General features: G+C 52.3%; 1 protein-coding gene across 2 annotated transcripts; it reads right to left on the bottom strand.

Annotated features, from left to right (window-relative positions):
- On the bottom strand, positions 1-23270 carry MCM9 (minichromosome maintenance 9 homologous recombination repair factor). Of its 2 annotated transcripts, none has more exons than XM_061566398.1 (13): positions 23223-23270; positions 17456-17519; positions 15266-15613; positions 14437-14753; positions 13983-14064; positions 11137-11340; positions 10402-10527; positions 9071-9190; positions 8284-8458; positions 7317-7519; positions 6218-6424; positions 4862-5096; positions 1-3671 (listed from the first exon to the last, which is right to left on the bottom strand). In XM_061566398.1, exons 3-13 carry the CDS (start codon positions 15546-15548, stop codon positions 2234-2236), a joined length of 3390 nt encoding a protein of 1129 aa, XP_061422382.1. In that variant the 5' UTR covers positions 15549-15613; positions 17456-17519; positions 23223-23270; the 3' UTR covers positions 1-2233. The 2 variants fall into 2 exon arrangements, with proteins under 2 accessions (XP_061422382.1, XP_061422390.1); XM_061566406.1 differs by lacking the exon at positions 23223-23270 and adding an exon at positions 19241-19286.
- Positions 23271-26389: the final 3119 nt, after the last annotated feature.

Genomic DNA, 26389 nt, shown 5'->3' with positions numbered 1-26389 from the left:
ATATATTAAACACAAAAACCCAAACAAGTCCGTCAATAACACAGCGGCCTTCAAAGAAACGACATTGTGCATGGCCGCTAACCCAGCAGCAGCAGCAGATGATTGTTTCAAATATATAAATGCGATTGTTTTACAGAGGAAGGGCTGCCAATTGAACGTAAAGCAACACAAAAGGCCGCATGACAACACAACAATCCCCTTACTCTCAAAGCGTCATCACCCAAAAAACGCCATCGCGTCACGGCTAGCCAATGTCGGCTTGGACCGTCAAATATCAAACTAAACTCTTTCTTATTTTACCGGGCGAGCTCTACAGCTCTTTCTTCAGAATCGACCTGACCAATGATAGTTCTACCGAAGTGGCTTATCGTGTGCAAATACTCTGAACGCGTGTTGATGATTCAAAACGTGGACGGAAAAATCGGAGGACCCGGAGAAAAATTCCCCAAAATATGCAGGGCACCAGGGTCGGGATTGACCCCACGCCCTCATCTCTACCAGGCGAGGTAGTCAACATCTCGCCACCGCGGCGCCCAAAGCAGAGGTCGCAAACGGGTTTTGATTCATCTTCTTGGTTCTTTCGGTAAAGTCACGTAGAATTGAAATAATAAAATAAGAACATTTCTATTATATTCTTTTATTATGTTTTATTTTTATTATTTTATTATTTCAATTCTACGTCACTTTACCGAAAGAACCAAGAAGATGAATCCCTGCAGTCACAAAAGCTTTAAATCGGGTTTTGATTCCTTACCCGTACCCGGCCGCACCAGGGTCGAAAACGGGTACCCGTACCCTACCCGATACCCGGCTACCCGTACCCGGCCAGGTATCAGGTAGGGTACTGGTACCCGATTGCGACCTCTGGGATGAAGCCATGTTGCAGGCGCGGGTGGGTTGATTCTAGGAACTTGAATCGTGAGAAGAGACAAGACGTTGGGAAATGAGTGACAAACGGTGACTCACCAGTGACTCACGGCCTACCCGTACCCGGCCGCACCAGGGTCGCAAACGGCTACCCATACACCTGTACCCGGCTGGGTACGGATAGCCGGGTATCGGGTAGGGTACGGGTATCGGGTACCCGGTTGCGACCTCTGGCCCAAAGCGAGTTTGTGCCCAAACGAGCGTCTGCAACGTCTCATTCCGTGGCAGTGCTGCAGCACGCGGCCCTTAGCACAGCGCCGGGCGACGCACCGGCCATAGCCCAACCGGAGAAAGAAAACACCGAAATGTATCCAAGTACTTCTAGATTTGAAGCTTTCGTGACTGCAAGGATTCAAACTCTTAGTTTTTTCGGTGAAGTCACGTGGGTGTAAAAAAAGAATGAAATTAAAATTAATAAGAAATTAATAAGAAATGTATAAGAATAAATAATAAGCCTCACTTGATACAGCAAATCTGGCTGTGACGGTCCCACCTGATGACGGAGACTGGTGTTGCCTCCGAAACGTCGTGATTTTTAAATCCTTTATATTAAGTTCGCTTGCTTGCTTACGACCGTGCAAATCTTTCGGTCGTTTTTTAACCCACTTCCCGTGATCCAATCGAGCTGACATTTTGCACACAGACTCGGTGTGCGTGACAATTAATGTTCGTGAAATTTTTTTTCCAAAATTTTACACTTTTTAGGACAAAAATATTATATTTAATTACCAATTGCTTAATGGTGCCATGCAATCATCTGACCCATAGGTGGCAGCCATCTCAAGCCAGAGGACGAGAGGACTCTAGCCGCCACGCATATAACGGATTTATAGTGAAAAACTTTGTTTTTACGGGTTATACTTATTATTATTTATTCTTATTAATTTTAATTTCATTTTTTTTTACCTCCGTGACTTTACCGAAAAAACTACGCGTATGCATCCAAGTACATCTCCAAAAACGATACTCGCCGAGCCGAGAGCCAAACGACTCCCAGGTTTTCGTGACGCTCGCGCGTGGAGCATCGCCCGGGGCCTCCTCCAGCGGTGTCCAAGCGGCCCGCGCCGCCGTCTCCCTCTGGCAGAGCGGGCCCTGTGGAGGCCGCCGTGTGGTGCTGCTGCTGGTGGATTCGGGCGACGCTGGTGGTGGTGGCGATGCTGGTGGTGGTGGTGGCGACGCTGGTGGTGGTGGTGGCGATGCTGGTGGTGGTGGTGGCGACGCTGGTGGTGGTGGTGGCGATGCTGGTGGTGGTGGTGGCGATGCTGGTGGTGGTGGTGGTGATGCTGGTGGTGGTGGCCTCCCTGCGCTACCGGGAGCCGCTGGAGAAGGCGGCGAGGCGAGCAAGGGTGCTGGAGGATACGCGGGGCCGCACCGATGGGTCAACTTCGGTAGACCGCCGCACCACCGGCTTGCGGCTCACACCGACACGATCACCGCCACTTCCACCACCGCTACCACCACCGCTACCACCACCAACACCATCACCTCCGTCGTTACCGGCGCCAGCACCACCATCACCTCTCGTAGCACTACAACCGAAACCATTAACTCTAGCACCACTAGCACCACCAGCACCACCACCATTCACACCGCCAGCGCCAGCGTCAATGCCCCCGCCGCCACAACCATTGATGCGCTGTAAGAGCAGCAGCTTTGATCGTTTGCTGGCGCCGGCGTTGGGCTCCCCGGGTCCCTCCGGGCCTCCCCGCCCCCCGAGTCCCCGATCGTCGCTGGGCCCTCGCAGGCGCTTGGCGCTGTGACTCGGAGGGGCCCCGGTTAGAGGCGGTGACCCCTGCGGTGACACCAATTTCCGGGGCTCGCCACTCTGGGCGGTACCGGAGGAGAGGGCCGACAAGTGGTGGGGCGGCGACGACGAGGAGTCCGCCACGGCGGTGTCCCAGTCGCTCCCGTGAGCGTCGCCGGGTCCTCGTCCGCTGGATTGTCGATGTCCTCGGGCCGCTTTGTGATCATCAGCAGCAGCAGCAGCGGCAGCAGCGGCAGCGGCAGCAGCAGCAGCAGCAGCGGGCTTGCCGTGCCCGTGCGCGCGAGGATTGTTGTGCGTGTCATCCTCGTCGCGTCTATCAGCATTATTGTGTCTATCAGCATCACCGTGTCCCTGTCCATCACGTAGATTAAGTCCAAGCCGGCCGACCTCGCCATGTCCATCGGCATCGTCGCGTCTGCCAGCCTCGGCGTGTCCCCGATCCTCGCCGCGTTCACGTCGATCGGTCTCGTGACTCGCGAGCGGCCCGCCGTGGCCCCGCGTCTCGTTCCGTCGATCGTCGCCGTCGCTCCGCGCGTCTCCGCCCTTCGCCGGCGAGCAGCCGAGCCGCGGCTTGCTGGGGAAGGCGAAGCGCGCCAACCTGCCGGGCACCTCCCCCGACGTCCCTGCGTCGCCCGCGGCACCGACGCGCCTGCCGGCGCCGCCGGCCCCTCTGGCCTTCGCCGCCCGCCCCCCGCGCCCGCCGTCCGTCCGCGTGCTCGGAGGCCTCGGCGTCTTGGGCCCGCGCTCGCGAGGGGCGGGTGCCGCCGCCGCGGGCGAGGCGGGGGCCGGCGAGTCGGGACCCTCCAAGGGGGTGGAGGTCAAGGGCTGGCCGCTGAAGTCGGAGGTCGGAGGGATGCCGTCCGGCGGGGAGGCGGACGGGTCCCCGGCGGTCGGCGCTCCGTCGTCCGCGGCGGTCGACGGAGAAGTCTCCTCTCCGTCGGCCGAGGGGACGTCCTCCCCGCCCTGCGAGCTCTTGAGGCTGGGGACACGGGAGCAGAGGAGATACAGACGCCGGTTGGGATTCGAGGCCAAGAAGGCGTGCGGCCTAGGCTGGCAGGCCCGTGGACAGAGGCCCGGTGGCGAGGCCGCCAGAGGCCCGGTGGCCGAGGCTGCTGGTTAGGTTTGACCGCAAGCAAGGCTCGCGCGCCGGTGCGCAAACCGCCAAACACTTTACAATGTTCACATTTGGGGTTTTACAATGTTATTTCCGATAAAAATTTGTAATCGGTCAATAAAATAAGAGTGAAGGGTTTTCGAGACGGCTACGGTGAGCTTGGCATCGCACAACAACAAAAACAACAACATCCTGGACGATAACGACGCCGGTCACTACATCGACGACAACGACGATGATTACGGCGATGACAAGGACGAGGACTGCAATGACGATGACGATGACTACATTGACGGCGGCAACCATCATCCATGACGATGATGATTACACTGACGACAACAATGATGATGACGACAAAGATGATGATGATGTTGATGACTACATTGACGACGGCAACCATCATCCATGACGATGATGATTACACTGACGACAACAATGATGAGGACGACAAAGATGATGATGATGTTGATGACTACATTGACGACGGCAACCATCATCCATGACGATGATGATTACACTGACGACAACAATGATGAGGACGACAAAGATGATGTTGATGACTACATTGACGACGGCAACCATGACGATGATGATGATTACATTGACAACAATGATGATGATGATGACGAAGATGATGATGATGACTACATTGACGACGACAACGATGACGACGACGATGACCGCAACGATGATGATGATGATGATTACATTGACGACAACAATGATGATGATGATGACGATGATGATCATTACACTGACGACAACAACCAGGACGATGATGATGATGATTACATTGACAACAACGATGATGATTACACTGATGACAACAACCATGACGATGATGATGATGATTACATTGACAACGATGATGATGATGACTACATTGACGACGACAACCATGACGATGATTACATTGACAACAATGATGATGATGACGAAGATGATGATGACGAAGATGATGATGACGAAGATGATGATGACCAAGATGATGATGTTGATGACTACATTGACAACGACGACGATGACCGCAACGACGCCGACCGGAGCGTCCGTACCGGTGCAGCCGCTCGGTCTCCTGCCGCAGCAGGTCGTGCAGGCCGAGTCGGGCGAGCAGCACGTCGCACTGCGCCTGGTACTGCTGCTCGGGCTCGTCGGGGAAGCAGGTGTGCAGCGCGTTCACGCCGGCGGCGCCCGTGAGAGCACCGCCCTGCATGGAGGTCTCCATCACCGACACCACCGTCACCGCGTCCTCCACCGTCACCACGCTGCGTAGCATGAGACGCGCGTGCGCTGCGCAAGATGGAGGTGCGGGGGGGGGGCCGGGGGGCCAGGTCATCGTAACCGTGATGATGATCGCGTCATGTCGTCGTGACGACGATGAGCGAGTCGTCGTAGCGATAATCACTACGTCGTCTTAACAGCAATGCAACGGGCACACGGGTTAAACGCATGGGACGGGTTAAACAGCGGGATTGGCTTTCGGGATCGGCACTGTTTAGACCACAGGACGAGTTGAAACTAAAAGTACTATTTTTATTTTAACGGGTAAGGCCCACTGAGCTCTACAACTCTTTCTTCAGAAGCGACCTGGCCACAAGTGATAGCTCAACGAAGTGGCTTATCACGTGGACATGTATAGCAGCAGCCAAATCCTCTCAATGCGTGACGTTGATTCTGGAGGAAAAAACCGGAGGACCCGGAGAAAAATCCGCATGACCACGGGGAGAGAGAAAGACGCAAACTCCAAAATATACAGCAGCAGCAGGCGTCAGGGTCAGGATCGAACCCCCGACCTCCTGCACACCAGGCGAGGTAGTAAACATCTCCACGGGGAGAGAGACGCAAACTCCAAAAATACAGCAGCAGCAGGCGTCAGGGTCAGGATCGAACCCACGACCTCCTGCACACCAGGCGAGGTAGTAAACATCTCCACGGGGAGAGAGACGCAAACTCCAAATATACAGCAGCAGCAGGCGTCAGGGTCAGGATCGAACCCACGACCTCCTGCACACCAGGCGAGGTAGTAAACATCTCCACGGGGAGAGAGACGCAAACTCCAAATATACAGCAGCAGCAGGCGTCAGGGTCGGGATCGAACCCACGACCTCCTGTATACCAGGCGAGGAAGTTAACATCTCCACAGGGAGAGAGACGCAAACTCCAAATATACAGCAGCAGGCGTCAGGGTCGGGATCGAACCCACGACCTCCTGCACACCAGGCGAGGTAGTTAACATCTCCTAGCCACCGTGATGATGATGGTGATGAGAGAGAAACACGCAAACTCCAAATATACAGCAGCAGGCGTCAGGGTCGGGATCGAACCCACGACCTCCTGCACACCAGGCGAGGTAGTTCACATCTCCTAGTCACCAGGGAGGAGGGGGGGGTCCGTGCCACGAGGCGGCTCACCCTCGGCGAGGCGCACGAGGCTCTCCAGGAGGCGGACGGTGGTGCGGGCGGCGCTGCGCGTGTCGCTGGCGCGCTGCAGCCGGTAGTAGGCCGCCAGCACGCGGTTCGCGTCGTCCGAGAGCTGCGGCTCGAGGGAGCGCGCCAGCCGGAAGTAGCAGCGCATGCGCTCCATGGGCCAGATGCCCTCTGCGTCGCACGGGGGGGCGCCTACGTTGTGGGGGGGGCGGGGCGGGGGGGGCATTACCACGATCGTCATTGCCGTCACCGCCGTCGTCATTGTCTCATGGGATTTGCATTAAAATAACCATCATTGCCAAGTTCATCGCCATTACCATCATCGTCGTAGTCGTCGTCATCTCATCCGTGATGACTGCCATTATTCCCATCACCACGTTCATCGCCGTTTAATTCGTCACCATCACCGTCATCGTGAACATCGTCATCATCATCATCGTTTCACAAGTATCAGTAACAGTGCCGTGGGGAGGGCAAGTCGCCCCTCACCCCCCCTCCCCCCCGTGCCACGCACAATAAACGAGGGGCGGCCCCGCAACGGGTTACTTCCGGGCCTCTGGAAATCTCCGGAAACCTCACGGCCTCCGATGACCCTCCCGGAACCTCCGGGCCTGCGGCAGAGGTCGCAATCGGGTACCCGATACCCGTACCCTACCCGATACCCGGCTACCTGTACCCAGCCGGGTACGGGTACGGGTACGGGTACCCATTTGTGACCCTGGTGCGGCCGGGTACGGGTAGGCCGTGAGTCACTGGTGAGTAACCGTTTGTCACTCATTTCCCAACGTCTTGTCTCTTCTCACAATTCAAGTTCCTAGAATCAACCCACCCGCGCCTGCAACATGACTTCATCCCAGAGGTCGCAATCGGGTACCCATACCCTACCCGATACTCGGCCGGGTACGGGTAGCCGGGTATCGGGTAGGGTACGGGTACCCATTTGCGACCCTGGTACGGCCGGGTACGGGTAAGGAATCAAAACCCGTTTGCGACCTCCTGGCCTGCGGGGAAACCTCCCGCGAACAGCGCCGGCACGTGCGCGCGCGTGCCGCCGACGCGCTGGCGGCAACGCTCCCGGGCCTACCGCGGTTCTGCAGGATGAAGGAGGAGACGATGCGGTCCCAGTCCTCGTTGCGCGCGTCCAGCAGCACGAGCACGAGGTCGAAGCGGCTGAGCAGCGGGCTGGCCAGCGCCACGCTCGCGCTCAGCGGCTCGCCCGCCTCCACGCGCCCCTTGGGGTTGGTCGCCGCCAGCACCGTGGTCCGCGTGCTCAGCTTGCACACCAGCCTGCCACGGGCCGGGGGGGGCGGGGGGGGGGGGCGGGCGCCATCGTCGCGTTATTATCGACGTCGTCGTCGTTCGCAACGTCGTCATCGACGTCGTCGTCGCGATCGGCCACGGTCCACGGTCCACGGTCCATCCACTGTGTTCCACGTGCCACATGTACGCAGCGCGTGTCCCGTGTCATCGTATCTCGTACATGTCTCCCATGTCCCCGTGTCTCCCATATCCCCGTGTCTTACATGTTTCCCGTATCCCCCATATCTCTGTGTTCCGTGTCTCCCGTATCCCCGTGTCTCCCATATCCCGCGTCTCCCGTATCTCCCATATCCCCCGTGTCTAACAATCATATTTATGTGTGTTCCGTGTCTTGCTCAGCCGCATGTCTCCCGTACCCCCGCATCTCCCGTACCTCCCATCTCTCCCATATCTCCGTGTCTCTCGTACCTCCCATATCCCCGTGTCTACCATATCTACGTGTGTTCCATGTCTCTCGTATCCCCGTATCTCCCGTACCTCCCATCTCTCCCATATCCCCGTGTCTCTCGTACCTCCCATATCCCCGTGTCTTCCATATCTACGTGTGTTCCATGTCTCTCGTATCCCCGTATCTCTCGTACCTCCCATATCCCCGTGTCTTCCATATCTACGTGTGTTCCCTGTCTCGCGTATCCCCGTGTCTCCTGTACACATCCCCGTGTGTCCCCTGCCCGCGCATCCCCGCGCGTCTGTGGAGATCTCCGCGCGTGTCCCCGCGTGTGTCCTCTGACCCGGCCTTGGCGACGCTGATGCTCTGCTGCTCCATGGCCTCGTGCACGCTGGCCCGGTCGTGCTCGCGGATGCTGCTGAACTCGTCGATGCAGCAGAGGCCCCCGTCGGCCAGCACCAGCGCACCGGCCTCGAGGCCCCAGTCGCCGCCGTCGCGCACGGCCGCCACCGTCAAGCCTGGGCCCGCCCACAACCGCCAGTGACAAAGATCCCCCGCATAGCCTCACAAGACTGTCGGGGCAAGTGCTGTTAGCGAGCAGCACGTAAGAAACTAAACTGTTTTTTGTATTTTACCAGGTAAGGCCCACTGAGCTATGTAGCTATTTGTCAGAAGCGAGCTGGCCACAAATGATAGCTGAACAAAGTGACCCATCACCATGTGTACATTTATAGCAGCCAAATACTCTAAACACGTGACGTTGATTCTAAATGTGGAGGGAAAAGACCGGAGGACCCAGAGTTAACATCTACTGGCCACCGTGATGATGATGATGATCATGAGAGAGAGAGAGACACGCAAACTCCAAATACAGTCAGGCGTCAGGGTCGGGATCGAAGCCCCGACCTCTTGTAGACCAGGCGAGAAAGTTAACATCTGCTAGCCACCGTGATGATGATGATGAGAGAGAGAGACACGCAAACTCCAAATACACAGCAGCAGGGTCAGGATCGGGAGTTGACCCCCGCTCTGCGACAAACGCCAGTGGCTGGCATTGGCCGAGCAGACGGCCAGGGTCAGGGGTCATCCCTTTGCTGACGACCGCGAGCGGTGGGGAGCGGTGGCCGCACCGGCGCTGGTGGAGCCGATGCCGGTGGTGAGCACGGAGCGTGGCGTGATCTTGGCCGCGTACTTCAGCAGCTGCGACTTGCCGGTGCCGGGGTCTCCCACGAGCAGCAGGTGGGGCTCACCTGCGGCGGGGCGAGAATGTCGTCAGATAAGATGCCTAATCTAAAACTTCAACCGGGAAGATGGATACAGGTTGAGCAATCATTGGAAGGATGTTATTAACCAGGTAAAACCAGAACTACTCCTGGCCTGCCTTCATATCCACATCTCCAGTTTCCTAACCCTCCCCCTCCCAGCCCCGCCCACTTCCCCTCCCAGCCCCACCCACCTCCCAGCCCAGCCCCCACTTCCCCTCCCAGCCCACTTCCCCTCCCAGCCCCGCCCACCTCCCAGCCCAGCCCCCACTTCCCCTCCCAGCCCACTTCCCCTCCCAGCCCCGCCCACCTCCCAGCCCAGCCCCCACTTCCCCTTCCACCCCCGCCCACCTCCCAGCCCAGCCCCCACTTCCCCTCCCAGCCCACTTCCCCTCCCAGCCCCGCCCACCTCCCAGCCCAGCCCTCACTTCCCCTCCCCGGCATTTTTTGCCATGCTTGAGTCTTACTCGTTGCCTCCACTTCCCCTACCCCACACCCCACCCTCCCTATCTCTCCTCCCTGGCTCCTCCCCCCCCCCGTCTCTTGCCTATTTGGCCTCTTGTTGCAGCAGCCATTTTGCCCACTTCAGCAGCTGTTTCTTGCTGTGGTTGTCCTCCCACCTGATGATGATTGCTTGTGTTGCGCCCGAAACGTCGTGATTTGATTTATTTTATACCTACGTGACTTTACCGAAAGAACCAAAGAGTAAGATAAGATAACACTAGGGCCAAGCGTGTGATTGCACGCTGAAATGCTAAATAGACGAGAAACGTTCTGTACAAAGTAATGTACAATGTAATGTCCAATGTATTAAAAATATACAATGTAATCATGTACAATGTAAATATACAATGTAATGGACAATGTCATAGAAATGTACAATGTACACTACGGTGCAGCCCCGGAGCGGGATGCTGTGTGGCTCTTTAAGGGACGTCCTTTATTAAGGAGCGGCCGCCACCACCACCACCACCACCACCGCCACCACCACCACCACCACCTCCTCCACCACCACCACCGCCACCACCGCCGCCACAACCACCACCGTCTCTCATTCACCACGCAGAGCGTAGCGCCTCTTGAAACATTGAGGATTTGTTTTCGCGACATCGACAAGAATTGTCTCTTCTTGTTATTCCGGTTGCCGAGCCCCCTGGTCTAAACGGAAGGACCCGGGAGTCGTGTTTAGGCGTCCTCACCTCTCACGCGGGTGCCCGACGGATCTACGCGTGCGACCCCGCCGGCAAGCACCAGGGCGACCGCCAGCTTCACCACGTACATGCCGAACACCTGCGGGCACAGGCTGGCCAGGATCACATTTCGGCCTGCGTACGCACACGCACGCGCGCACACACACACGCAGGTAAATTAAGGGTATACCATCCCGATGATTCCTGACAGGGATTACATCATCCCGGCTGAAATTTCGCAAATCCTCCTGGGACACGGTGACATCATTGTTCATACCGCTGATGATAATGATGATAATTGATCATGATGATGATGGATCAATGATGACGAAAAACAATGAAGATGATTGTGCCGACGACTCAATAATGATGATGACTCAATGATGATGACGGTGATGGCTCAATAATGATGATGATGACGATGATGACGATGATGATGATGATGACGATTCAATGATGATGACTCAATAATGATGATGATGACTATGACTCTATGATGATGACGATGATGATGATGACGATGATGGTGACGACAATGACACAATGATGATGATGACTATGACTCTATGATGATGACTCAATAATGATGATGACACAAAGATGATGACGGTGATGGCTCAATAATGATGATGATGACGATGATGATGACGATGATGACTCAATCATGACAACGCTCATCACGATGACGCCGCCGCCGGCCACAGCGGACCCTCAGGGCGCCTCTCGGCCCCGCGACTCCCCCACCTGCCAGCGGGTTGTGGGCGAACCCCTCCCAGAACTCCTGCACCGCGCGGCGCTCCTCCTCGCCCAGCTCCACCCCGAGCCCCGCGCCATCGTTTGCCACCTCCAGATGGTTCGCTCGGAGCACCAGCTCCAGGTCGCAGCGAGAGCCGGGGACCAGCGGGCGCCAGCGCTGGGTCACCACGCCGCACACCGTGACGTCGTCTCCTGCGTCGCGCACAGACAGAGATCCCCCCCCCACCCGTGCAGCCTTCACGAGACTTTTGGGGCCTCGGTGCTGTTCGCGAGCGGCGTCTACCAAGGTGATATTGGTTGACCGAGATGGCTGGGTCACGCGCACTGCACGCACGCACGCACACACGCACGCACACACACGCACACACACACGCACGCACACACGCACACACACACGCACACACACACGCACACACACACACGCACACACACACAACAACAACAACAACAACCGCCATTCGCCACTAAGTGGCGGTGACGTCACCACGATGCTTGTGCCAGGCCAAGTGCACCTTGAGGCCACGTGAAGTGTCGAAAGCCCGCTGGCAGGAGGTCACGGGGCAGACCCAGGTGCCACGGGTCGACTGACCGAGATGACCGAGATGACTGGCTGATGCACCACCTGTGCCCCCTACTGTGCCAACTTGCTGTGCTTTAGCCACCCGGCGCTCCGCTCGTTGTTGTGAGCGTCGCTCCTCCGCCCTCCGTTGTTGTTGGAGGGCGACTGCCTCCAACTGCCCAGTAGCGTCCTTCACGAGCCTCCTCCACTGAGGCCGATCTTGACACCGCTGGTACCAGTCATCGGCAAGTCCACTCAGCTCCACGTCCTCCTGTACCACATCACTCCATCTCTTCTCCAGCCCGTGCCGCGCCCGTCTAGCCCCCTCGATCCGGCCGAACAAAAGCTGTTTAGGCATGCGGTGGCTGGGCATGCGGGCTACATGACCCAGCCAACGCAGCCTTGCCTGCCGGAGGAGCTCACTGATGGGACTTTGCCCAGATCTTTCAAGGATTTGTGAGCTCCTCACACAATCCAGCCTGGTTAAACCCAGGATGGATCGTAGGCAGGCCAGCCTAAATGTTTCCAACCGGCGAAGATGCTCCACCAGGGGGGTCCACGTCTCGCAAGCGTAGAGAAGGGAGGGAATGACCGTGGCCGAGAAGACCTGAAGCTTCGTGCGGAGCGACAGACCAGGTAGCTTCCACACAGCGTTACGCAACCGATGAAAAGATATTGCCGCTCGACTGATTCGGAGTGAGACCTCTGCTGATAGACTGGAGCCGGTCATAAGCACACTGCCCAGGTATGGGAAACTCTCCACTCTCTTCACAACTGCCCCATCACCAATTGGGAGTTGTGGGGGTGGAGTGTCCGATGGTACAAAATACCCAGGCAGGTGCTTAGTTTTGGTGGGGCTGATGGTAAGGCCCCACCTCTTGGTGGCACGCTCCAGTCTCAGCAGCAGCGTCTCCAACTCCTCTTCTGAATGAGCAGCTATTACCAAATCATCGGCATACATAACGTGGTTGACCAATAGGGAGCCATCCCTTGATCGCACCCGGGCGTCGATCAGCCTCCCATTACATCTGTACCAAATGGAAATTCCTCCGGTACAGCTATTGAAGGCTTCACGAACTACGCGGTCAAAATAGATGTTAAATAATGTGGGAGCCAGAGGACATCCCTGTCGCACCCCAAGGTGTACAGGGAAAGGCTCCGACTCCCAGCCACGTAGTTTTACCCGGGCCCGCTCACCATCATGAAGGTCCTTAATGATCGTGAGCAGAGGGTCAGGGACTCCGAAAGCACGAAGAACAACCCAGAGCCCAGTCCTACTGATGGTATCATAGGCCTTGACCAGGTCAATAAAGCAGAGATGTAGGTCTTTTTGGAATTCCCTACACCTCTGCTGTAGCAGACGGACAGAAAATATGGCATCTGTGCAGGACCGCCCTTTCCTGAAACCGCATTGGGGCTCCGCAAGCCTCTCCTCAGCGTGCCTAGCAAGGCGATGTTGAATAATCCTTGCCAGGACCTTACCCGGCACACTGAGGAGTGAGATGCCCCTGTAGTTGTTACAGTCGGTACGGTCCCCCTTCTTAAAGAGGGGAACCACCAGGGCATCCTTCCAGTCCTGCGGAACCCGTCCAGTGGTCCAGACTGTTGTTATGATGTCATATAGGGCAGTCTGTGCACAAACGCCACCCTCCCTCAGCATTTCGCTTGGGAGATCATCTCTGCCCGATGCCTTCCCTGGTCTCAGACTCCGGATCGCCCTCAGTACTTCCTCAACAGCTGGCACCTCAGCCAGCCACTCACAGGGGGTGACCTCTTCCAATATTTGAGGCACCGCAGCCTCAGCAGGGTTATCACCACTTTGTGCCATGATGTTTTCCTGGCTGAGAGAATTTCCCTCCCCCAGGACTTCACAGAAATGCTCAGCAAATCTGCAAACCTGTTCCTGGGGGTCGGAGATTGGATCACCGTTTTTTCCTCTAATGATGGTAATAGGTGTGGCGCTGCAGGTTACACACACACACACACACGCACACACACGCACACAACACACACACGCACACACGCACGCACGCACACGCACGTACGCACGCACACACACGCACACACACACACACACGCACACACACACACACACGCCCTCACGCCATCTGGGACAGACAGGAGCTAGACGGAGCGTTCCACCACAGGACCCTGAGAGATGGCGACGATTCGGGGATGCATTCTTCCAGCACTCGATGGGTTAGGGCCGACGGCGATGAATGAATGAATGAACTATTTAACGAACGAGTGAATGAGCTGCAACGCTCTACCCTACCGGATTTACACGTGTCCACCAAATCATCCTCCAGCACCACCACCATGGAGCGGGGGATGGTGCCCATGGCCAGCTTCTGGACCTGCGCGTCGCACGGCGAGACACATTCACCCCGTGACACCCCGCACACACCGCTCGCTCGCCCGCCCGCCCGTCCACCCACTGCCGGACGATGGCCTCCCCCACGCCGTGCGGGTCGTGGGGGTTGGTTTCTCCGTTCTTGAACCACGGCGGTCGGCACGCGTTGGAGAAGGCGGGGAACGTGCAGGGCACAGTGCAAAGTGGTTTTCCGGAACTCTGCTGAGCGCATGTCAGGCGGTCCCACGGTCGCCTATGACAACCGAAAACTCCGCCGTGTCGTGCGGCTCTCACCACCCAGCCACACGGCCCACGGAGGGACCGTCCTCCCGGCGTGGAGCGCGGCGGCGGCAAAGCGTGGACACGAAACACAAACCTGCTCCTGTATCTTGATCTCCTGGTAGTCGCGGCAGACGCCCGGCTGGCCCCCTTCTCCGCCGACGCCGGTGAACCTGGTGGAGCGGCAGGCGGGCGCGCCGGGGCAGGCGGCGGGGGCCGACAGGCCGTGGAAGGTCTCCAGCTCGGCGCGCACCGGGAATCGGCGTCCGCAAGCGAGGCACGCGAAGGTCCGCTCGTGCTCCAGCAGCCGCGTGGAGCCGGTGCGGATCACGGTGCCCGAGACGCGCAGCAGGCGGCCCGCGTCCGACGCCAGCGGCAGGCGCTCGCGGCTCAGCTCGGGGCACTGCGGGAGACCTGCGGGGAGAAGGGGCGAGGCGGCGGCGATTGTTTTTATTCTGGCAGGTTGTCCGCACCGGAGATTGCCGGTTCGATTCTATCTCCCCGTGCGCGGTGGTGGAAAGAATGCGCGAGTTCTTTAGGTCACCCCCACCCACCCCCCAATCCCCCTGTTTACCACCACGACCACCAAAGACAAAGATCCCCCATATAGCCTTAACAGACTGTAGGGTAAGTGCTGTTAGCGAGCACCTAAGAAGGACGGCACGGCACACGAGAGGGTGGGTGGCAAGCACCACACCCGACCGCCTTTGTCTCTCTAGTGGCAATGTTTACACACCGCACTGGGTACTCATTTGAGGCTGAGCCAACCTAGGGGAGGCCCAGGACCGGTTTAGATAATCGTCACCGGTATTGGCCGTGAACGGGAATCGAACTCGGGTGCCCGGGTTCACAGCGCAGCGCGCTAACCGCTACACCGCTACACCACCGCCATCGCCACCACCTCCACCGGGACCGCCACGGCGTACCGGTGAACCTGGCGTGCACGTTGGGCTTGACGGAGAGCGCGGCGTCACCGTCGGCGACCCCCGCCCGGCGCGCCAGCAGCGCCGCCTGCGCGCGCGCCAGCGCCTCGTCGCACGCGGGCAGCAGCAGCGAGGGCAGCGCCAGCACGCTCTCGCCCAGCGCCATGTCGCTCTCCAGCAGCGCCATGACGTCGAGCAGCACGGGGTAGTGGTGCGCGGCGCCGGCGGGAGCGCCCAGCACGCGCAGAAGGTCAGCGCCGTGGTGCTCCAGCGCGTAGGCCTCCATCGCCCGGCCCAGCTGCTCCAGCCTGCTCGGCCTCCATGGCCCCAGCGGAGGAGGAGAGGAAGTCCCTGCGGGGGGCATGGTAGGTTGGTGTAGATGAGTGAGCTTCTGGGAGGGTTCAAAGCGGGAAGCAATGTCAACTAAAACTAATACCGACACTCGAAATGTATTGCTGTAGAAGGATTGCCCGCATCGAAGCTGGTCCTCAAAGAGTGAGCAACGTAAAGGTAAGAAAAAAGGTGGCACGTAGAAGACAACCTGATGATGCAGGCAGTGGTGAGAAGGAAACTGGCACTGTTTGGACATATATATAGCAGGGACAACAGGAAAATGAAAAAAATTGTTGTTTTGATTTAAAGCTTTCGTGACTGTAGGTGATTCATATTCTTGGTTCTTTCGGTAAAGTCACATAGAAGGGAAATAATAAAATAATTATAAAAAATATTAAACAATACAATTCTCACGACGTTTCGACTGCAACACAAGCAATCATCATCAGGTGTGAAAAACACAGCAAGAAAAAAACGCCACTTTTTTCAAAATTTCTTGCTGTTTTTTCACACCTGATGATGATTGCTTGTGTTGCAGTCGAAACGTCGTGAGAATTGTATTGTTTTATATTTTTTTTATTTTATTGTTTCCCTTCTACGTGGTGACTTTACCGAAATGTGTTGGGAAAAATGGAAGGAACCGGACAGAGAGGAAGACCTCACAGACGACATGAGATATTGGTGCCAGAAGATGTGGCCCCTACTTGATCATATTACCACAAGACAGAGGAAAGTGAAAACAAATGACAGAATGTACAGTGGACGCCTACGGGATATCCACCCACATATCACGATGATGATCAAGTAAACTATTCTTTGGTTCTTTCGGTAAAGTCACGTATAAAGATAAAATAATAAATTAAATAATAGCATACGACGTTTCGATTGCAACACAAGCAATCATCATCAGGTATAATTAAATAGCGACACAAAATCTAACCAGAAAACCACAAACAGACATATAAGCAGACAGATATCACCAAGATACACAGAGAGAGCAACACAGGTTTATTATTTTATCTTTATACGGGACTTTACCGAAAGAACCAAAGAATAATCCCTGCAGTCACGAAAGCTCCAAAATTAAAACTAAACTATTTTTATTTAACCAGGTAAGGCCCACTTTTTTCAAAAGCGAACTGGTCACAAACGAAATGGATTATCACGTGGAAATGTATAGCAGCCAGACAGTCCTAAGGCATGTTGTTGATTCTAAATGTGGAGGGAAAAACTGGAAGACCCGGGGAAAAATCCACGCGATCACGGGGAGAGAGAGAGACACGCAAACTCCAAATATACAGCAGCAGGCGTCAAGGTCGGGATCAAAACCACGACCTCCTGTATACCAGGCGAGGAAGTTAACATCTCATAGCCACCGTGATGATGAGAGACACGCAAACTCCAAATATACAGCAGGCGTCAGGGTCGGGATCAAAACCACGACCTCCTGTATACCACGCGAGGTAGTTAACATCTCATAGCCACCGTGATGATGAGAGAGAGACACGAAAACTCCAAATATACAGCAGGCGTCAGGGTCGGGATCAAAACCACGACCTCCTGTATACCAGGCGAGGAAGTTAACATCTCATAGCCACCGTGATGATGAGAGAGAGACACGAAAACTCCAAATATACAGCAGGCGTCAGGGTCGGGATCAAAACCACGACCTCCTGTACACCAGGCGAGGTGAAGAATCATTAAACATCCCCCATGTCCGACATGACATGAATTATAATAATAATTATATTATGGTAATAAGTAACAGATGATTTTTGGGAAGGAAAAAAAAATGTAGCCTATTGAGATCAAGTTATGTGGTGGCGATGTCATACCTGTCAACCCCTTATCAGTGCCTACCTTATTGCAGACCAACTCAGATCTTATTGGTCACTCTGTGCCCTTGGAAATTTCAACGTTCATCCTACCAAGTCCCATCACAAGCGAGAAACAGACAAAATTAATGTTTTACTACTATTTCCCTGTACAATAATACAGTTCGGGCAAGCCGTATGGGTTATGACAGATTTGTGATGCTGTGTCGAAAGGAGAAGCGTATAACAGTCGACGTTTCGGGCAATGCACCTTCTTCACAGTACACAGATCATTGACAGTACAGTACTAAATTTCGATTTAAAGCTTTCGTGACTGCAGGGATTCATATTCTTGGTTCTTTCAGTAAAGTCACGTAGAAGGGAAATAATAAAATAATACAAATATAAAACAATTAAATTCTCACGACGTTTCGACTGCAACACAAGCAATCATCATCAGGTGTGAAATCCACAGCAAGAAAATGTGAAAAATGTACAGTACTAACAATAGTGTATTCATCACGGGAAATCGTTTTCTATACACAGCACAGAAAACACTGAACTCTGACCCTCAAGTACTCACTATAGGGTCTAGAGTACAGATTACATACTCTTCTTTGATATTAAAGTATGGTTAAGTATGGTGAGCTGTAGACTAGTCACTACAGTATGCAATAATGTGACTACAGTGCTACACTGTTTACAGGACTGTTCTCACGATAGAATACAACAAACAATACTGCATACATTGACTCTGGTTATTTGGGTAAAGTCACGTAGATAGAAAAAATAATAACAATAAAATAATAATAATAAAGTGAATAAAAATAATGAAAATAAAGTTAATAAAAATATCACGACGTTTCGATCGCAACACAAGCAGTCATCATCAGGAACTGGGAGGTTAGTCTCTGAGGGCAAGCTGCTTATACTGGTAGGAACGAAGTGGACCAGACACCAATAGATTATATCGTCCGTCCGTTTGTCCGTCCGTCCGTCAGTGTAGCAACATCGCCCCCTACTGCAAACACTTGGCATGACCCTACAAAAACCTTTAGACTCAGTGATGCTATCCTGGCTAAACAAGTGTAACATTCCCTTATAATTCCCTGAGATAGCTTTTAATTAAAACATTTAAATTCATTAGGCTTTCCTGGCTAAACACGTGTAACATTCCCTTATAATTCCCTGAGATAGCTTTTAATTAAAACTTTGAAATTAAATAAAAAAACTCACAGCGCCCTAAGGCCTACAGCTAGGCCTAAAGCCTAGAACTAGGCCTGAAACTCTCCCTTCGTATCGTACCCCTGCGTGTGAAAGAAAGTTAATGTTTAACAATGTTACATTCCCTCATGTTTTTAATTAGAAACATTTAAATTTAAAGCTTTTACATAAATCATTAAACATTTAAAATTAAAAATTAACTCACAGCGGCGTAAAGCCTACAGCTAGGCCTAAAGCCTAGAACTAGGCCTGAAACTATCTCTTCGTATCGTACCCCCGCGTGTGTGAAAGGGAGTTAATGTTTAACAATGTTACATTCCCTCATGTTTTAAAATAGAAACATTTACATTGAAAGCTTTTACATTCATTATTAAAACATTTAAATAAAAAATTAGGTCACAGCGCCCTAAAGCCTACAGCTAGGCCTAAAGCCTAGAACTAGGCCTCAATCTCTCCCTTCGTATCGTCCGATTCGGTGTAGCAATATCGCCCCCTACTGCAAACACTTGGCAGGACCCTACAAAAACCTTTCGACTCAGTGGCCCTTTCCTGACTAAACAAGTGTAATAATACATTATGTTTATATTCTTTGGTTATTCGTTCCTACCAGCCCACCCTGCAGGGTCCTGTTATAAGGGCACCACGGGGTGACCAGCCCCACCCCTCCCTCCCCACCATCCCCTCCCCACCCAGCCCCACCCTCCCCACCCAGCCCCTCCCCACCCAGCCCCTCCCTGCACGACGGACGGACACAATAATCCCCTGTGGGCTGGTGTAACCAGGAGGTTCCTACCAGTATAAACTGACTACAGTCTACACTACTCGCTACAGTTCACAACATGACTCACTTGGAGTGATTACTACAGTCTAGACTTCACGTACTGTAGAGTACAGTGTTCACTTACAGTCTATGCACTGTATAGTACAGTGTTCACTTACAGTGTAGAGTACAGTAGAGTACAGTGTTCACTTACAGTGTAGAGTACAGTAGAGTACAGTGTTCACTTGCAGTGTAAAGTACAGTGTTGACTTACAGTCTAGGTCACTGTAGAGTACAGTATTCGCTTACAGTCTAGAGTACAGTAGAGTACGGTAGAGTAGTGTTCACTTACAGTCTAGAGCGCTGTAGAGTACAGGTTTCACTTACAGTGTAGAGTGCTGTAGAGTAGTGTTCACTTACAGTGTAGAGTGCTGTACTGTACAGTGTTCACTTACAGTGTAGAGTGATGTAGAGTACAGTGTTTACTTGCGGTCTAAGTACTGTATAGTACAGTGTAGAGCACGTGTTGTACTGTACAGCGTTCACTTAGTGTAGAGCACGTGCTGTACTGTACAGTGTTCACTTACAGTGTAGAGCACGTGCTGTAGAGTACAGTGTTCACTTACAGTGTAGAGCACGTGTTGTACTGTACAGTGTTCACTTACAGTGTAGAGCACGTGTTGCGCTGTACAGTGTTCACTTACAGTGTAGAGCACGTGTTGTACTGTAGTGTTCACTTACAGTGTAGAGCACGTGTTGTACTGTACAGTGTTCACTTACAGTGTAGAGCACGTGTTGTACTGTGCAGTGTTCACTTACAGTGTAGAGCACGTGTTGTACTGTACAGTGTTCACTTACAGTGTAGAGCACGTGTTGTACTGTAGTGTTCACTTACAGTGTAGAGCACGTGTTGTACTGTACAGTGTTCACTTACAGTGTAGAGCACGTGTTGTACTGTAGTGTTCACTTACAGTGTAGAGCACGTGTTGTACTGTACAGTGTTCACTTACAGTGTAGAGCACGTGTTGTACTGTAGTGTTCACTTACAGTGTAGAACACGTGTTGTACTGTACAGTGTTCACTTACAGTGTAGAGCACGTGTTGTGCTGTACAGTGTTCACTTACAGTGTAGAGCACGTGTTGTACTGTACAGTGTTCACTTACAGTGTAGAGCACGTGCTGTACAGTGTTCACTTGCAGTGTAGAGCACGTGCTGTACTGTACAGTGTTCGCTTACAGTGTAGAGCACGTGTTGTACTGTGCAGTGTTCACTTACAGTGTAAAGCACGTGCTGTACAGTGTTCACTTACAGTGTAGAGCATGTGCTGTACTGTACAGTGTTCGCTTACAGTGTAGAGCACGTGTTGTACTGTACAGTGTTCACTTACAGTGTAGAGCACGTGCTGTACAGTGTTCACTTACAGTGTAGAGCACGTGTTGTACTGTACAGTGTTCGCTTACAGTGTATAGCACGTGTTGTACTGTACAGTGTTCACTTACAGTGTAGAGCACGTGCTGTACAGTGTTCACTTACAGTGTAGAGCACGTGTTGTACTGTACAGTGTTGACTTACAATGTAGAGCACGTGCTGTACAGTGTTCACTTACAGTGTATAGCACGTGTTGTACTGTACAGTGTTGACTTACAATGTAGAGCACGTGCTGTACAGTGTTCACTTACAGTGTAGAGCACGTGTTGTACTGTACAGTGTTGACTTGCAATGTAGAGCACGTGCTGTACAGTGTTCACTTACAGTGTAGAGCACGTGTTGTACTGTACAGTGTTCACTTACAGTGTAGAGCACGTGTTGTGCTGTACAGTGTTCACTTACAGTGTAGAGCACGTGTTGTACTGTACAGTGTTCGCTTACAGTGTGGAGCACGTGCTGTACTGTACAGTGTTCACTTACAGTGTAGAGTAAGTGCTGTACAGTGTTCACTTACAGTGTAGAGCACGTGTTGTACTGTACAGTGTTCGCTTACAGTGTGGAGCACGTGCTGTACTGTACAGTGTTCACTTACAGTGTAGAGCACGTGCTGTACAGTGTTCACTTACAGTTTAGAGCACTGCTGTACAGTGTTCACTTACAGTGTAGAGCACGTGCTGTACAGTGTTCGCTTACAGTGTAGAGCACGTGCTGTAGTGTTCGCTTACAGTGTAGAGCACTGTTGTACTGTACAGTGTTCACTTACAGTGTAGAGCACGTGTTGTGCTGTACAGTGTTCACTTACAGTGTAGAGCACGTGTTGTGCTGTACAGTGTTCACTTACAGTGTGGAGCACGTGCTGTACTGTACAGTGTTCACTTACAGTGTAGAGTAAGTGCTATACAGTGTTCACTTACAGTGTAGAGCACGTGCTGTACAGTGTTCACTTACAGTGTAGAGCACGTGCTGTACAGTGTTCACTTCCAGTGTAGAGCACGTGCTGTACAGTGTTCGCTTACAGTGTAGATCACGTGCTGTACAGTGTTCGCTTACAGTGTAGAGCACGTGCTGTACAGTGTTCACTTACAGTGTAGAGCACGTGATGTACTGTACAGTGTTCACTTACAGTGTAGAGCACGTGCTGTACAGTGTTCACTTACAGTGTAGAGCACGTGCTGTACAGTGTTCACTTACAGTGTAGAGCACGTGCTGTGCAGTGTTCACTTACAGTGTAGAGCACGTGCTGTACAGTGTTCACTTACAGTGTAGAGCACGTGCTGTACAGTGTTCACTTACAGTGTAGAGCACGTGCTGTAGTGTTCGCTTACAGTGTAGAGCACGTGCTGTACAGTGTTCGCTTACAGTGTAGAGCACGTGCTGTACAGTGTTCACTTACAGTGTAGAGCACGTGATGTACTGTACAGTGTTCACTTACAGTGTAGAGTGCGTGCTGTACAGTGTTCACTTACAGTGTAGAGCGCGTGCTGTACAGTGTTCACTTACAGTGTAGAGCTCGTGCTGTGCAGTGTTCACTTACAGTGTAGAGCACGTGCTGTACAGTGTTCACTTACAGTGTAGAGCACGTGCTGTGCTGTACAGTGTTCACTTACAGTGTAGAGCACGTGCTGTACTGTACAGTGTTCACTTACAGTGTAGAGCACGTGCTGTACTGTGTTCACTTACAGTGTAGAGCACGTGCTGTACAGTGTTCACTTACAGTGTAGAGCACGTGCTGTACAGTGTTCACTTACAGTGTAGAGCACGTGTTGTGCTGTACAGTGTTCACTTACAGTGTAGAGCACGTGCTGTACAGTGTTCACTTACAGTGTAGAGCACGTGCTGTGCAGTGTTCACTTACAGTGTAGAGCACGTGTTGTACTGTACAGTGTTCACTTACAGTGTAGAGCACGTGTTGTACTGTACAGTGTTCACTTACAGTGTAGAGCACGTGTTGTGCTGTACAGTGTTCACTTACAGTGTAGAGCACGTGTTGTAGAGTACAGTTTTCACTTACGGTCTACGTACTGTACAGTACAGTGTTCACTTACAGTGTAGAGCACGTGTTGTACTGTGCAGTGTTCACTTACAGTGTAGAGCACGTGCTGTACAGTGTTCACTTACAGTGTAGAGCACGTGTTGTACTGTACAGTGTTCACTTACAGTGTAGAGCACGTGCTGTACAGTGTTCACTTACAGTGTAGATCACGTGTTGTACTGTACAGTGTTCACTTACAGTGTAGAGCACGTGCTGTACAGTGTTCACTTACAGTGTAGAGCACGTGCTGTGCAGTGTTCACTTACAGTGTAGAGCACGTGCTGTGCAGTGTTCACTTACAGTGTAGAGCACGTGCTGTGCAGTGTTCACTTACAGTGTAGAGCACGTGCTGTACAGTGTTCACTTACAGTCCAGACGACTTCTGTGCTCACGCTGGAGTCGGAACGAATTTTGGCGCCCTCGCGCGATGCCGGGTCCGGGCGGAAACGCGCGGCGCGTGAGCTCGGCGCGCGGAAAGCGTTCCGGCCTGACACGTGACAGCCCGGGCTCATTCAAAACAAACAGATAACCTCAAGGTGATGGTGATGATGGTGGTGATGGTGGTGGTGATGGTGATGATGGTGGTGATGGTGATGGAGAGAGATGATGATGGTGATGATGGTGGTGATGGTGGTGGTGATGGTGATGGTGGTGATGATGGTGATGGTGGTGGTGATGGAGAGATGATGATGGTGATGGTGGTGGTGATGGGTGATGATGGTGATGATGGTGGTGACGGTGATGGAGAGATGATGATGGTGATGGTGGTGGTGATGGTGGTGGTGATGATGGTGGTGATGATGGTGGTGATGGTGGTGATGGTGGTGGTGGTGATGGAGAGAGATGATGATGATGGTGATGATGGTGGTGATGGTGATGGAGAGAGATGATGATGGTGGTGATGGTGGTGGTGGTGATGATGGTGGTGGTGGTGATGGAGAGATGATGATGGTGGTGATGGAGAGATGATGATGGTGGTGATGGTGATGATGGTGGTGATGATGATGGTGGTGGTGATGATGATGGTGGTGATGATGATGGTGATGATGGTGGTGATGGTGATGATGGTGGTGATGATGGTGATGATGGTGGTGGTGATGGTGATGATGGTGGTGGTGATGGTGATGATGGTGGTGATGATGGTGGTGGTGATGATGGTGATGATGGTGGTGATGGTGGTGGTGGTGATGGTGGTGATGGTGGTGGTGATGGTGGTGGTGATGGTGATGATGGTGGTGGTGATGGTGATGATGGTGGTGATGGTGGTGATGGTGGTGATGGTGATGATGGTGGTGATGGTGGTGGTGATGGTGGTGATGGTGATGATGATGGTGGTGGTGATGGTGGTGATGGTGATGATGGTGGTGATGATGATGGTGGTGGTGATGATGATGGTGGTGGTGGTGATGATGGCGGAGAGAGGTGATGATGATGATGGTGGTGATGGTGGTGATGGAGAGAGATGATGGTGGTGATGGAGAGAGATGATGGTGGTGGTGGTGATGGAGAGATGATGATGGTGGTGGTGATGATGGTGGTGGTGATGGTGATGATGGTGGTGGTGATGGTGATGATGGTGGTGGTGATGATGGTGGTGGTGATGATGATGATGGTGGTGGTGATGGTGATGATGGTGGTGATGGTGATGATGGTGGTGATGGTGATGATGGTGGTGATGATGGTGGTGATGGTGGTAATGGTGGTGGTGATGGTGGTGATGGTGATGATGGTAATGGTGGTGGTGATGGTGGTAATGGTGGTGGTGATGGTGGTGATGGAGAGAGAGATGATGGTGATGGGAGATTACGATGGGCGAGGAAGATGGTGAATTCCATCTTTATTCTCCGTATTTACCCGGGAAAGCGACCTGGCCCCAATGATAACCCCAACGAAGTGGCTAATCATGTTTACATTTATAGCAGCCACATACTCTAAACACGTGTTGTTGATTCTAAATGTGTAGGGGGCAAACTGGGAGAGAGACACGCAAACTCCAAATATACAGCAGCAGCATGCGTCAGTGTCGGAATCGAACCCACGACATCCTGTATACCAGGCGAGGTTGTTAACATCTCATAGCCACCAGTCAATAATTATGATTATTATCCAACAGCATTTAGTTGGTAATAGGTTTTTACCCTTTCAACTGGTACAAAATTGACACCTTTATACAAGGCATCATGTTTGCAATAACCACAACACAAGCAGTCAAAATGCAAACAAAAAAAACAACTCTGATAATGATAATGATATGCATTGTCATCTGGTCCAACACCAATCGGAGTTGTTTCTTTTTGTTTCAATTTTGACTGCTTGTGTTGTGGTTATTGCAAGCATGATGCCTTGTATAAAGGTGTCAGTTTTGTACCAGTTGAAAGGGTAAAAACCTATTACTATATTTTACCACTGGTAAATGAGGTCTCGTACCATTTCGTCTGACAAGCAAACACCAACTTCAATGTCTGCTTGGGTTTGTTGACATTGGCGTGTGGAGCATCACTATTTATTTATATTTATGTTTGCATAGACCACAATACCTGCAGTCGTAATGCAAACAAAAAACATAACTCTGAAAATGTATGCACTGTCCTTGAAGTTGATTGGTCCACACCCGAGACAAACATGACTCCTCGTAAAAAAGGGTGTCAGTTTTGTTGCCAGATAAAAGGGTAAAAAAAAGTATCTTTTTCTACTGGCAAATGAAGCTCCAATGGTGTAAATGCTTACCCCGAGCTCTCATACTCTGATGGTGCATTGTCTTTGAGTTGTCCGCCTTTTGGCGTCATCTGGTCCAACACCATGTGAGACTAGGCTCTAAGGAAAGCTGTCTCGGGTGTGGACCAATCAACTTCAAGGACAGTGCATACATTATCAGAGTTATGTTTTTTGTTTGTATTACGACTGCAGGTATTGTGGTCTATGCAAACATGACTCCTTGAAAAAAAAGGTGTCAGTTTTGTTGCCAGATAAAAGGGTAAAAAAAATTAACCCGTAAAAACAAAGTTTTTCGCTATAAATCCTTTATATGCGTGGCGGCTAGAGTCCTCTCGTCCTCTGGCTTGAGATGGCTGCCACCTATGGGTCAGATGATTGCATTGCACCATTAAGGAATTGGTAATTAAATATAATATTTTTGTCCTAAAAAGTGTAAAATTTAGGGGAAAAAATTTCACGAACATTAATTGTCATGCACAACGAGTCTGTGTGGAAAATGTCAGCTCGATTGGATCACGGGAAGTGGGTTAAAAAACGACCGAAAGATTTGCACGGTCGTAAGCAAGCAAGCGAACTTAATATAAAGGATTTAAAAACAATTACCATATTTTTCTACTGGCAAATGAGGTTCCAATGGAGAACGACATAGTTACTAATTAAATCCACAACATTCACTCTCCAACACACCGGTGGGCTGAAGCAGTAACTATTTGACGTTTCGTTTATGTGACGAATCCCTTACTTTTCGATTTGAAGCTTTCGTGACTGCAGGGATTCATCTTATTGGTTCTTTCGGTAAAGTCACGTAGAAGGGAAATAA

This window comes from Lethenteron reissneri, chromosome 5 (genome assembly GCF_015708825.2).
Source record: "Lethenteron reissneri isolate LAM-NWPU_2019-01 chromosome 5, ASM1570882v1, whole genome shotgun sequence".
In the NCBI taxonomy this organism is placed as follows: Eukaryota; Metazoa; Chordata; class Hyperoartia; order Petromyzontiformes; family Petromyzontidae; genus Lethenteron; species Lethenteron reissneri.
The sequence above is the reverse complement of the archived record's forward strand: the minus strand, read 5'-3'. Positions and strand labels throughout refer to the sequence as shown.

Coding starts and splice junctions, on each gene's coding strand:
- MCM9 (XM_061566398.1), bottom strand. CDS start 15,548: ATGGAGGCCTACGCGCTGGAGCACCACGGCGCTGACCTTCTGCGCGTG. Junction 7,520..8,283: donor ATCAGCGTCGCCAAGGCCGG/GTCAGAGGACAC, acceptor GGCCCGTGGCAG/GCTGGTGTGCAAGCTGAGCA. Junction 5,097..6,217: donor CCTCGTGCGCCTCGCCGAGG/GTGAGCCGCCTC, acceptor CATCTTGCGCAG/CGCACGCGCGTCTCATGCTA.